Consider the following 13,878-nt stretch of genomic DNA (forward strand, 5'->3'; position numbering starts at 1 on the left):
AAGAGTTTGAGGGATCTATAAACATTTTTTTTGAGGCATCTGTATAAAGTTTTTGAGGTTGTGTAAAATTTCACGTATCTGTAATGTCTGGCCTGGCTGCCAATTCACATACATGCTGTGCCTGTACTTGGGTTTAGGGCTTCGAGCTCATCTTCCTTGATTGCCGTGGACTGGCGGAGTGGAAGGGTTTCTAAATGGATTGTTTACAGTTTTGCCCAGATCCTACTTTGGATATGTTCTTGCCCCTCAAAATTGGGAAGAGTCAGTGGTGTTTTGTTAGAGTCTTCTGTGTTTTCTATATTTCCTGTGATATTGCATCCCTTTCTTGGGAAGGGGAATGGTTGGTCAGTCCTCATCTTCCTTTGCTCTACCTTTTGCTAGTAGGAATTCCTTAAAGTTTTTAGTTTGGGTGGGTACCACTCTTCCCAAGTTTCTATCACTGGTACAGATTTTTCCATAATCTCTTTCAGTCTATTCTGCTGTTTATTGAATGTTGCATACTGGGAATTGTACTGAGTACTTCACAGATATTTTGTTAATCAGTACAGTGATTGTATGATGTAACTATCATTCCAGTGATACAAATGAGAAAACGGATTAGATTTAACACTTGGCTCAAAGTCAGAAAGTTGTAGGTGGTATAGCTAGGATTAATTTCAGTTGAATTCCCCGTGTTTTTTTTTTTTCCTCACCCCCCTGGAGGTCTTGATCTTTAACCGGGATAAAAAGTTAGTTTTGGTAGGGGTACCTGGTGGGTCAGTCGGTTAAGCATCCAAATTTGGCTCAGGTTATGATCTCACAGTTCCATGAGTTCTATCCCTGCATTGGGCTTTCTGCTGTCAGCGCAGAGCCAGCTTCAGATTCTCTATTATCCCTTTCTCTGCACCTTCCCCCCTCACTCTAACTCAAAAATAAATAAACATTAAAAAAGTTAGCTTTGGTGAAAAGAATGGAAATTTTCTTCTCAGTTTACACGTTACTCAGAAGCCATTCTTTAAATATTTGTTTAAACTGATCTGATGCTAATTTTTAGATACTGCATGCACCTTTTGGTATTAAAGGAACACTGATATGACATGTATGTAGTCCTCTCTCTTTTTTAAATAAACTAATGAGTGCTAGAGTTCTCTGTGAAGTAAACTTATTGTCATTTCTTCCAGTTTACAGGTTAAAAAATATGATTCATTTTCCTGATACCTAATATCTAATCCCTAGCAAACCAAAGATCTGCCTTCAGATTATACCAGAATTTGATCACTTTTCATCAACCCCACTGCCACTACCGTTGTTTAATCCAGCACCATTTCTCAGCTAAATTATTGTAAAAGCTTTTATTTTTACAATTGCTTCCCTTTTGTCGTCTTTTAGTATATATAAGGTAGAGTGATCTGGTTTGTCACTTTGTCAAATTGGACCATTTTTCTGTTTTAAATTGCCCAGCAAATTCTTGTTTTATTCACTGTAAAAGCCAAAGTCCTTAACATGTTTTAAGAGAGGTGTATTTTTTTTTTTTTTTTTTTTTAATATGGCCGTCTATCTATCTCTGGCCTGATCGTTGCTAGTTTCCTACTTGGTTATTCTACTCTACACTGACCACCTGGAGAGTCTGACCATATCAAGAATACTCCTGCCCTGCCTCAGGGCACTTGTACTTGCATTTACTTTTTGGTTGCTATTTTTCCAGATTTCTGCACAGATCATTTCCCTACTACTTTGAAATAGTTCCTCAGATGTCAGCTTCTCATCGAGGCTTCTCTTCCTATTCTGTCTAACCCAATCTAACACTTCCTATCCTCCTCCCTTCCTTAATTTTTTCCTTATCGTTTGTCTCTATCTAACCTTATAGAAGGCCTCTTTATTTATCTTGTTTATTGTCTGTCTTTTCCACTAGATTATAGAACCACGAAGCAATTTTTGTTATTCACTTCTTTGTCTTTGGTATCCATACCAGCGTCTAGTATGTAGTCTCTAACTAATATATAGTTTGTTGAATGTATGAATGTTTAAAAAATTTTGGAATTTCTGAGACAGTATTGATAGATATTTACAGTTGATTTCTTCTAAGTGCTGGGGCCAACCTTAAAATGTTCATTGGTGGCACTAGTAGAAGTCTGGACTAGGAGTCAGTCTCTTAAGACATTTTGCATCTTGCTTCTGAGCCTCAGTTAATACAGCATAACAGAGAGATATGTGGTATTATTACTTAAATTTATAAACATATTTACTTTGGAACAGACAGATCTTTTTCCCCAAACCTTTTTTTTGGTGGTTATTTATTTTTAGAGGGAGTACATGCACGAGTGGGGAGGGGCAGAAAGAGAGAGAGAGAGAGAGAGAGAGAGAAGGAAAGAGAAACCCCAAGCAGGCTCCATGCTGTCAGCACAGCACCTGATGACGCAGGGCTCCATCTCATGAATCCTGAGATTATGATTTGAACTGAAATCAAGAGTCAGATGCTTAACTGACTGAGCTACCCAGGCACCCCTTTTTGCCCCAAATTTTAAACATGCTTTATTAGAAGAGATGTTTAAAAGGTTGGTATGCGGGGTGGGACTCTCGTTTTCGGGTAGGTTATGATCTCATGGTTCTTGGGATCAAACCTTGTGTCAGGCTCTATGCTGATGGAGCACAGAGCCTGCCTGTGATTTTCTGTCTCCTCCCTCGGCTACTTCCCCACTTGTGTGCGCTTGCTCACTTTCTTTCTCTCTCAAAGTAAGTAAATAGCATTTAAAAAAATGCTGCTCTGTGAGACACACTGTTAAGAGAATGGATATATTAGTCACAGATCGGAAGAATATATTTGTAAAAGACATATCTCATAAAGAAGTTTTATCTAAAATATACAAAGAACTCTTAAAACTCAATAAAAAATGGACGAAAGATCTCAACTGACACCTTTCCAGAAAAGATACACAGATGGCAAATAAGCATATGAAAAGATGCTCTACACCATATGTCATCAGGGAAACATAAATCAAAACAACAAGATATCATTATATGCCTGTTAGAACGGCTAGAATTGAGAGGACTGACAACACCAGATGCGAGGAGGATGTGGAGCAACAGGAGCTCTTATTCTTTGCTGGTAGAAATGAAAAAGTGGTATGGCCCCTTTGGAAGACAGTTTGGTGATCTCTTATAAAATGAAACATATTCTTACCGTATAATTTAACTGGGCACCCATTGATATGTACTCGAAGGAGTTGAAAGCTTAAATATACACAGAAACCTGCACTTGGATACTTATACCAGCTTTACTTGTAATTACCAAATCTTGGATGCAACCAAGATGTCCTTCAGTAGATGAATGGATAAATAAACTGTGATACGTTCAGACAGTAGAATATTATTCAGCGTTAAAAAGAAATAAGCGATCAAACCTTGAAAAGACATGGAGAAATCTTAAAAGCTATATTACAAAGTGGAAGAAGCCATTCTGAAAGGGCTGCATACTGTATGATCCCAACTATATGACATTCTGGAACAGACAAAACTATGGAGACAGGACAAAAATCAGTGGTTGTGGGTGAGGAGAGAGAGATGAATAGGCAGAGCAAAGAGGATTTTTATGAGAGTGAGAAATAATCTGTATATTATAATGATGACTATATGTCATTATACTTGTGTTCAAACCCGTAGAATGTACAACATGAAGAGTGAACCATAAGGTAAAGTGTGGAGTTGTTGATTTTGATGTGTCAGTTTAAATTCATCCCTGGGGGAGAGGAGCGGGGAGGTGTACCATTCTGGTGAGTGATGTTGATAATGGCAAAGGCAATGCATGTGTTTGGGTCAGAGAATACACGGGAAATCTCTGTACCTTCCTTTCAGTTTTGTTGTAAACTTAAAACTGCTCTAAAAAACAAAGTTTTTTTTTAAAAAAAGAAGAGGGCATAAACGTTCCTTCCACTCTGGAAGGACATCTGCTTCAGCAGCCAGTGACCAACTGGACCTGTGAAGTAAAACCTTCCTTTCCACATTTGCTCTTCAAAATCCTTCAGCCACAAACGGGGATCACAGAGCCGCCTGCATAGCTCATCCACGTGCTCTAGGAGGGACCCTCAGCCCTGCTTTCTTAACTCCATCAAACAGGAGCAAGATGGGCTTTGTTTCGAAAGAGAAATTACCAAATGCTCGTATTTAGGAGAGCTCTTTTTTCTCATTCCAGCAGAGAGAACTTTTTTTTAATGACTTCACATTTATTTATTTATGCATTCATTCATTCATTTATTATTATTATTTTTTTAAATTTATTTCTGAGAGAGAGAGAGGGACAGACAGACAGACAGACAGCATGAGCAGGGGACGATCAGAGAGAGAAGGAGACACAGAATCCGAAATAGGCTCCAGCCTCTGAGCTAGCTGTCAGCACAGAGCCCGACATGGGGCTCGAACCTACGAACCGTGGGATCATGACCTGAGCTGAAGTTGGTGCTTAACCAACTGAGCCACCCAGTTGCCCCTTATTTATTTTTAATGTTTATTTTTGAGAGAGAGTATGAGCAGGGGAGAGGCAGGCAGACACACACACACACACACACACACACACACACACACACACACACACAATCCAAAGTAGGCTCCATGTTGCAAGCTGCCAGCAGCACAGAGCCTGACATGGGGCTTGAACCCATGAACTGTGAGATTATGACCTGAGCTGAAGTTGGATGCTCAGCCGACTGAGCCACCCAGGTGCCCGTATGATTTCACATTCTAAGATAGTAGTTATGCCCAGGTAATTTTTCTTGAAGAAGTGGGTAGATTTTCATTTCATAATTTAAGTGTCATGTATTATCGGTAGGGATTGGATTTGAATGCCAGTAGCTGAAAACATGATAAATACTGCCTTAAACAAGTGAGGCTTTACTTTTCTTACGTAATGAGAAGTCCAGAGGTAGGCAGTCCATAGTTGATGAAATTGCTCAAGGATGTCATCAAGGAAATAGTAGCCTATTTTCCTAGCTTACCATTTTTGTCTTCTTGGTCAGAAGATGACCGCTGTATCTCTGGAGACTTCATCAGAGGTTTTGGAGGGAAAAAGAGGCAAGGATAAAGGGAGATCTCTTTTTACAAGACTTCTCATTTTTCTGGTAGATAGTGGCCTCTCAGAGACTGATAACAACCTTTTGTTGGCCAGAGCTATGTTGTTATGTTGGTATGACATGGTGTTTAACTTGCAGTATCTGGAATTAGTATAGAATGGTTGTTAAGAGCATGGACCTAAGTTTGAAAATTGGTTGTTACTGCCTAACTATATGACTTTAGCATCTTTGTGCCTCAATTTCCTCATTAAATAGGTCTAGTAATACGTACCTACCAGCACTTTGTTGTTGCAAAGATTAAATGAGCTAGTATTCTTTTTAATGGATACTATTTGTACTCTTTCAAGTATTAGCTATAATTACCATCTTACTTATCTAGAAGAGTTATTGATAATGGAATTGTAAGTTTGTTACTCAGGGAACAAGTTTTTTTTTTTTTTGAAATAGGAAATAAAACAACAGTTGAATTAGGTGCTTTTGAATACAGGGATGGTTGTAAAAGGTGGTAGAACTCTTAAGGAGTCTCGTGACTTGCGTTCTTTAAAATTATAGGTGAGTTAAAGTATTGGAGCCATTTTAATTTACTCATTTAATCAATCTTAGAACTTGATTGCTTAGAACAAATTGTCTAAGTAATTTTGAACAAATTGCCATTTTACCACCAATCCCCTAAAGTACCTTCAACTCAATAGAAATTCTGTTTCATTGATATGATGTTTTGAGGCTTAACCACATATTGAAGTATGATTTTGTTGGTATTGTTACCAGCCTTGCCAATTTATAATCACTCTACTGGAAAAAATGTATCAATTACTTTTCTATTTTCTTTTTAGCCCTATCTGCTTTGATATGATTGAGGAAGCATACATGACGAAATGTGGCCACAGCTTTTGGTAAGATGATTTTATTTAGCAAAATTGTCTTGATTTTTAGCTTGTGTATAAATGTAGCCAGCAAGAAGTTATGTTTTTAAAATAATTTTGGTTATTTTATAATTTATTTGATTGATATATTTTTACAGGTTCAACAGCTCAAGTCAGTAAGCATATGGTTGGTGGGTAATTTCTGTGAAATTTTTTACCATTGCTCTTGCAGATGGATTTTAAGACTTTTGGGTTGATGGTTAGAGAGCTTCGATTACTGTTTTTAGAAAATTGGGGTTGTTGGATAATTAGGTTCAGCATGAAGCACCTTTAACTCTCTTGTGGGGATAGGTGTGAGGCCCAGGAATGGAGTTTAGAAAGTCATTGGAAAAGGATCTAGGGGATTAAAAAGAACTGTTTTCTTCTTTAAGATTTTGCTCAGTATTATCTTTAGTTGTTTAGTCTTACGTATATGCCACATTAATCTGTATATTGAAAAAATGTTGGTAAAATACACATAAATTTTACCATCTCAACCATTTTGAAGTTAAATAACGTTAAGTTTGTTCACACTGTTGTTCAGTTAATCTTCAGAACTTTTTTATCTTGCAAAACTTAAACTATACCCTTACTTGAAGGCTCCTCCCTTTCCCCCTAGCCTCTGTCAGTCACCATTTTACTTTGTTTCTGTGAGTTTGACTGTTGTAGATATTTCATATAAGTGGCATCAATTAGTATTTGTATTTTTGTGACTGGTTTATTTCACCTAGCATCATGTGGCATATGTCAGTTTTCTCCCTTTTTGAGGCTGAATAGTATTCCACTGTGTGTATTATATTTTGTTTATTCATCTATCTGTTAATGAACACTTGGATTGCCTTCACTTCCTAACTCTTGTTAAGAATGGTGCTTTGAGCACTGGTATATAAATGTCTCCTTGAGATCCTTGTTTCAGTTCTTTTGGGTATATACCCAGGAGCAGAATTGCTGTATCATCAGGTAGTTCTATGTTTAATTTTTTGAGGAACCTCCATACTGGTTTCCATAGGTGTTGTACCATTTCATGTTTCCCTGGCAGTACCCAAGAGTTCCAGTTTTCCCACATTCTAGCCAACACTTGTTGGTTGAAGTCAGATACTTAACTGATTGAGCCACCCAGGTCCCCCTCATTTTACTGGGGGGGGGGGCGGAGGGGACAGAAGGAGAGTTAGAATCTTAAGCAGGCTCCATGCTAAGTGTGGAGCCTGACCTGGGGCTTAATCCCCATGACCTTTGGAATATGACCTGAGCTGAAATTAAGAGTCAGATGCTCCACTGACTGAGCCATGCAGGTGCCCCTAGTCTTTCTTTATACCTGGTTGTTGTATATGACCACTGGTCCTGATTTGCCCTTGCTGTTGTTATAGTCTCTTCTTTTTCAAGAATTTTCTGATTATTCACAGAATAATCAGAATTATTCCAAAAATTATTCGATTTTTTTTCTATATGTACTCATCCCTATTTTCAGAGACAGAAAAAGATATTTATGATAAAGGCTCTGTTTATCCTGGTATCTACAGTTACTTATAGAAAAATGAAGAGAAATCAGAAAGTTTGTGTGTGTTGGGGGTAGGTGAATAGAGGGTTTCAGAAAACATTTGAAGAGGTATTTGGATGGTTAAAGTGGCATAGTTTTCTATACATTAGAGGCAGTTCTCAAAAAAATTATGCTTTCAAAGTTAAAAAAAAAAAAGAAAAATATATTTAAACCTTATAAATAGGCATGTACTTAATAGAAGAAATAGCTATCATACATAGAGAAATACTCATTTTTAAAAATTATTAAAGTATAGTTGACATTGTTTTATTAGTTTCTTGTGTGCAACATAGTGATTCAATAATTCTCTACATTACTCAGTACTCACAACAATAAGTGTAGTTACCAGCTGTCATTGCACAATGTTATTATAATATTATGACAGCATTCCCTGTGCTGTTCTTTTCATCTCCATAACTTATTTCATTACTGGAGGTTTGTACCTGTTAGTTCCCTTCACCTGTTTGCCTATCTCCCCCTCCCTCTGGCAACTACCAGTTTGTTCTTTGTATTTATATGAGTCTGTTTCTGTTTGTTTGTTTGTTCATTGGTTTTGTTTTTTAGATTCCACATATAAGTGCAGTCATGGTGTAATTGCCTTTCTTTTGATTTGCTTCACTTAGTATAAAACCCTCTGGGTCCATCCCGTTGCATCCCGTTGTTGCAAAGGGCAAAACTTCAAAATATTCATTCTTCATTAATCAGATATACACTTAGTAGAGGACGTAGGCACCCATTTATGTCAGTACACTCTGGCACAGAATTAATTATAGTTTATTTATATATTTTTTAAATGTTTATTTTTGAGAGAGAGATAGAATGAGAGAGAGAGATGGAGCGTGGGCAGAAGAGGGGCAGAGAGAGGGGGAGACAGAATCCCAAGCAGGCTCCAGGCTCTGAGCTGTCAGCACAGACCCAGGCTTGAGGCTCGACCCTATGAACTGCAAGATGAAGGTGGGCAGTTAACTTACGGAGCCACGCAGGTGCCTGTATTTATATTTAGAGAGAAAGCACGAGAGGGGCAGAGGGAGAGGGAGAGAGAGAGGGAGAATATCTCAAGCAGGCTACCCACTCAGTGCGGGTTCCATCCCACGATTGGATGTCCATGAGTTGGACGCTCAACCGACTGAGTCCCCCAGGTACCCTCTGATTAATAATGATAATAATAATAATTATTATTTTGTTTTTGAGAGAGAGAGTGGGGGAGGAGCAGAGAGAGAGAGGGGGACAGAGGATCTGAAGTGGATTCTGTGCTGATGGCAGAGAGTCCAATATGGGGCTTGAACTCACGAACCATGATAATACCATTAGATTATGACCTGAGCTAGAGTCGGATGCTTAATTGACTGGCCACCCATGCACCCCCTGAATTCTTAACTTTTAATGGCTGGTGTGTGAGTAGCTTTTGAAAACTTCTCAGGTAGACCCAGATATATATCTTTTTATCCTCCCTATTTTGGACACTAGTCTAGATACTTATGCTCCTTTTAGATTCCAAAATATTGCATCTGGGCTGATGATGGTCAAGTAGAGTTAATTTTTTCATGCATTTGATATATTTATTTAGTTCCAATTCTAAGAGGATATTGTGCTAGACATTGAAGGTACAGAGATGAATTAAAACAAAATTTTGCTTTCAATGAACAAATAGAACAGGGGATGACAGACACACAGATCAGTACAAAATAAGATAGTTCCTGTTTCTTAGACTAGGGCAGGTCTGCCCTGGGGTGATAGTGAGGTAGTATCTGCTATAAGATAAACTTGATTCATCTTGTCGTCATGTCAGCTTATACAGTGGTATGTAACTGATGCATTTTCATTTTATAGCATAGACGGATATTGTCAGTGCTGTGTGGAAACATCAGTTGAACTTTTGTTCCTGAGGACAGTTTCTTGCGACTGTGTCCTAGGCTGTTTTTTCTTCTAGGAGTGTGGTAGTAAGCCTACCAACAAGGGACGGGATTAAGATGCTGAAGATAGGAGAGGAGAACATTCTATTGGATTCTGGGATAATTTTGGGAATATTGACAAACTCTCACTGGGTTAACAGCTTAGCTTGTTCTCCTTGTCATATTTGCCTATTTCTAGCTATTATTTCTTTATAAAACCCATTTGGTAAAACTCAAAATGGCCTGCTTATCTGTCAGCCCCTTCTCTCACATTTAATGAGGTTCTCTACTTCATGACTCAGGTTCCCAGTTACTCTACTTCATGACTTGGGTTTTTTCAACTTGCAGATTCTTTTAACGGTTAAATCTTGTCATGTGGGCATATTTTCTGGTAATATTAACTCATTTGTTTTCCCTAAGCAGACTATAAATGTTTTCATGTTGGGAACATGGAATCTTAATATATTGTAATTGTATATCTGCTTTATGCTTCTAAAAGTTTAGTGTATTATTTCCTTCATTGAAATTTCCATGTAGGAAACTTTCTAGCAGATATACAGCCTATCTTGTGGGAATATGGGAATCCTAGCCTTGTCATAGTTGCAAGAGGTGATGTTATTTCTAGAATGCTGTGCAGATTATTTAATATATATTTGAGTGCCTATTATGTGCCAGCCATTTACTCTGATCTTTATGTCCTTGTGCTGTGCCAGAGACCACTGCTACGTTCTCTGTGATGTCTTCTTTTTATTATCTTTAAAGAAACAAATGTGAGGTGAGAAAGCAGTTGATAATTAGAACAGAGAAACCTAATGGATGTAGGTTTCTGTTTTGATAAGGTAGAGTGAAGTAAGTAGATGCACAAATTAAACATTTATAGTAATTTGAATACAGAATAAGAGAGGTGCTATCTTTTTAGGAATCATCTTTATAATCACCCTTGTAAATTCTTACAAATAATTTTTTTTTCTGATTGTAGGAGCAGTACTATTTAACTATAGATACTTGTAGATATCTACAAAGAACAAATTTCCTATAATTATACCATCCAGAGGCATACATTATTAACATAAGGATGAATGTCTTTTTTTGGTTTATTTTAAATGTACACATATGCAGTTTTTTAAAAATAGAAATGAGATTGTACTGTATGCACTATGTTAGAGATGTTTAGTCAGTAGAAACTAATAGTGACTTTTTAAAATGTCAGTTTGATATTTCTCTGTGGTTTAGTAGAACAGTATTTAAGAAGTTTATAATAAGACAATTGTGAAAAGTCACACATTACAGAAACATATAAAGAAGGAAAAATTTCTTGTAATCTTACTTCTCTAGCTATAACTATTAATTAGGTTATTTTTCATGACATATTATGTATTGCAATATGATTTTTTTTCATATATATTGCATTGGATTGATGTTTACAAATTAGTCAATTTAGTCCTAGTGTTTTGGTTGCTTCTAATGGCTATTTACAGATAATCTTGGATACTTTTCTACGTATACATCTCTGCTCATTTCCTTAGGATACATTCCTAGAAATAAAATCATTACATCAAAGGGAATGTGGTAGTTACATTTCCTTCATCAGTACATGAAGTTGTTTATACTAACATGTGCTCCTTAACTTTGACAGTATTTTCTTTATTTTTCCATTCTGTTTGGTAAAAACTACTATATAATTTAAAATCAGTTTTTTTATTCTACTGAAGGTGATGATTTTCTCATGCTTATTGACTAATGTTTCTTATTGATTTTTATATTTTTCTCTTTTCTTTTTTTATTTGAATGTGCTCTTTTTGTATTAATATCAGCACTCCAAGAACATGAATGGTCTGTTTGCTTAACTAAATCATAGGCATTTGCTTTTTTTGGTGTTGTTTGTTATATAATATTTAAATTACATAAACTTAAAAGTTAGTACATTTTTAAACATTCTATATCCAGTTGACTTACTATTCAAGTTCATTTTTAAACAACTTTTGTATACTATTATGTAATAAATGCCTTAGGTGTTCTTCATTATGAAAAAATAGAAGCTGAAATAAATTTGATAACATTACTTGTTTTAAATGAGAAATAGAAGACTGATAGGCATTGTTTTGTGACCAATTTATTTAATTCTTCACTGATTTAATAAAATCTATTTTTTTTTCTTGCTAATAGCTACAAGTGTATTCATCAGAGTTTGGAGGATAATAATAGATGTCCCAAGTGTAACTATGTTGTGGATAATATTGACCATCTGTATCCTAATTTCTTGGGTGAGTCTTTGGAATGATTCTTTATAAAAATATTTGAGCCCCAAAGTGTTTGTTGGCACTAATTTATCCAGAAAACATACTTTAGAGGTAAAGTGAGTCTCTCCCTCCTATTCACCGGGGTGCTCTCCCCAGTCTTTCTTGGGTTCTGGTGTATTTTCCATACCATGTGTTGTTAGTACTATATTTTATTTTTAATTTTCATAAAAAAGAAAAATTGGCAAAACTCTATTTCTTACATAGATGGCTGGACAGAATGTGAGGCTGAAGGGGAATGCAGAGGTCCAGAACACCTGTGTCATGCATTCCTGATGTTTGAGATTCTGGGGCCGAAGTGAGAGTCTGGGGAGGAAAGAGCTTGCAGAAGGAACTTAGGAGAAGGAGAATGCTGAGTGGTAGGATGCTCTGCAGGACTGGATCCAGTGGGCGAGGTTAGACAGAAGGGAGATGAAAGTCCTACAAAGCAGAACCTTTTGTCCCTGAACCTGGAAACATGGATTGATGCTGCTGTGTGGGCTTCTAGAATCACTTTCCTATCAGTTGTTCTAGCTTTGGGAAACTTCTTTTGGAATGGTTAAATACAGAAAGAAATCTAATGTTCTGACAGTTTTGGTGTTTAGTAAGATTTTCAGACAGGATTCTTCAATGAGTTCAAAAGTTAAGTGAATTTCTAAATAGAGCACTGTATACTAGTACGTACTAGTACTAGTACGGAAGAAATTTTAACATGGAGTAAGTACTATATTAGTAGAAAGTGATTTCACACAATAAGTATATATTCTCACATATGTACAGTGAATAGTGAAGTCACAATTACTGATTTTCTAGGTTAGAAATTATCTTGGTGATGATCTAGTTTTTAGCCTTTTTTTATGGATAAAAATTTTTAGTATGGATAATAGGAGTATTTGTTTTGTTTTATTTTAGAGAGAGAGAGAGCACAAGTTGGGGGAGAGGAGCAGAGGCAGAGAGAGAATCTTTTTTTTCTAAATGTTTATTTTGAGAGACAGTTGGGGGAGGGTCAGAGAGAGAGAGTGAGAGCGAGAGCAAGAGGGAGAGGGGGAGAGAGAGAGAGAGAGAGAGAGAGAGGTAGAGAGAGAGAATCCCAAGCAGGGTCTGTGCTTTCAGCGCTGAGCCCAACACAGGGCTCGATCCCATGAAGCATGAGATCATGACGTGAGAGCCAAAAATCAAGTGTCAAAGCTTAACCAGCTGAGCCACCCAGGCACCCAGAGAGTGAAAGGGAGAGGCAGGGAGAGCATGGAGCCTGACTTGGGCCTTGATCCCACAACCCTGGGATAATGACCTGAGCTGAAATCAGGAGTTGGTCGCTCAACTGACTGGGCCACCCAGGCACATCTTGCACCTTTTTAACTGATAGGTTAGGACCCTTTATTTATTATTATTATTTTATTATTATTTTTAAATGTTTATTTTTGAGAGAGAGACAGTGCGAGTGGGGGCGGGGGGCACAGTGAGAGGGAGACAGAATCTGAAGCAGGTTCTAGGCTCTGAGCTGACAGTACAGAGCCTGATGTGGGGCTTGAACCCATGAACTGTGAGATGGTGACCTGAGCTGAAGTTGGTATTATAAATCTGGTTATTTAAAAATAAAACTCTTACCTCTTTTATTCATTCATTTACTTATTTATTTATAAAAGTTTATTATTTAATATGAGAGAAAGACAGAACACACCAGTGGGGGAGGGGCAGAGAGAGAGGGAAACTGAATCCCAAGCAGGCTCTGTGCTGTCAGCACAGAGTCTGACGTGGGGCTTAATCTCATGAATGGTGAGATCATGACCTGAACTGAAATCAAGAGTCACATGCTTAACTGGCTGAGCCACTCAGGTGCCCGAGGATCATAGTTTTTAAAAATATACGTATATAATGGACATATAACATGATGTAAGTTTAAGATTTTTTTCTTTTTCTTTTTAAAGTGTAAGTATTGAGAAGCTTTGCTTATGTAAATAAGTTGACGGGGATTGAAGGAATTTTGTTAACAGTAATGTCACTCAGTTTTGGTTTTTTTTTTAATGTTTTTAAAAATTTATTTCAGAGAGAAAGAGAGAGACAGTGTGAGCAGGGGAGGGTCAGAGAGAGAGGGAGACACAGAATCTGAAACAGGCTCCAGGCTCTGAGCTGTCAGCACAGAGCCCGATGCGGGGCTCGAACCCACGAACCATGGGACCATGACCTGAGCCGAAGTTGGACGCTTAGCCAACTGAGCCACCCAGGTGT

At 37.3% G+C, this 13,878-nt stretch overlaps 1 protein-coding gene across 3 annotated transcripts in view; it reads left to right on the forward strand.

Annotated features, from left to right (window-relative positions):
• Positions 1-13,878, forward strand: part of COP1 (COP1 E3 ubiquitin ligase) — a 226,234-nt gene that overhangs the window by 17,989 nt on the left and 194,367 nt on the right. For all 3 annotated transcript variants that reach the window (XM_039242351.1, XM_039242352.1, XM_039242353.1), the window contains exons 2-3: positions 5,876-5,935; positions 11,540-11,637. In XM_039242351.1, coding sequence (XP_039098282.1) covers positions 5,876-5,935; positions 11,540-11,637 — 158 coding nt within the window. The remainder of the gene's footprint in view (positions 1-5,875; positions 5,936-11,539; positions 11,638-13,878) is intronic.

Source organism: Hyaena hyaena, unplaced genomic scaffold, assembly GCF_003009895.1.
Source record: "Hyaena hyaena isolate Hyena2069 unplaced genomic scaffold, ASM300989v1 scaffold_209, whole genome shotgun sequence".
Classification (NCBI taxonomy): Eukaryota; Metazoa; Chordata; class Mammalia; order Carnivora; family Hyaenidae; genus Hyaena; species Hyaena hyaena.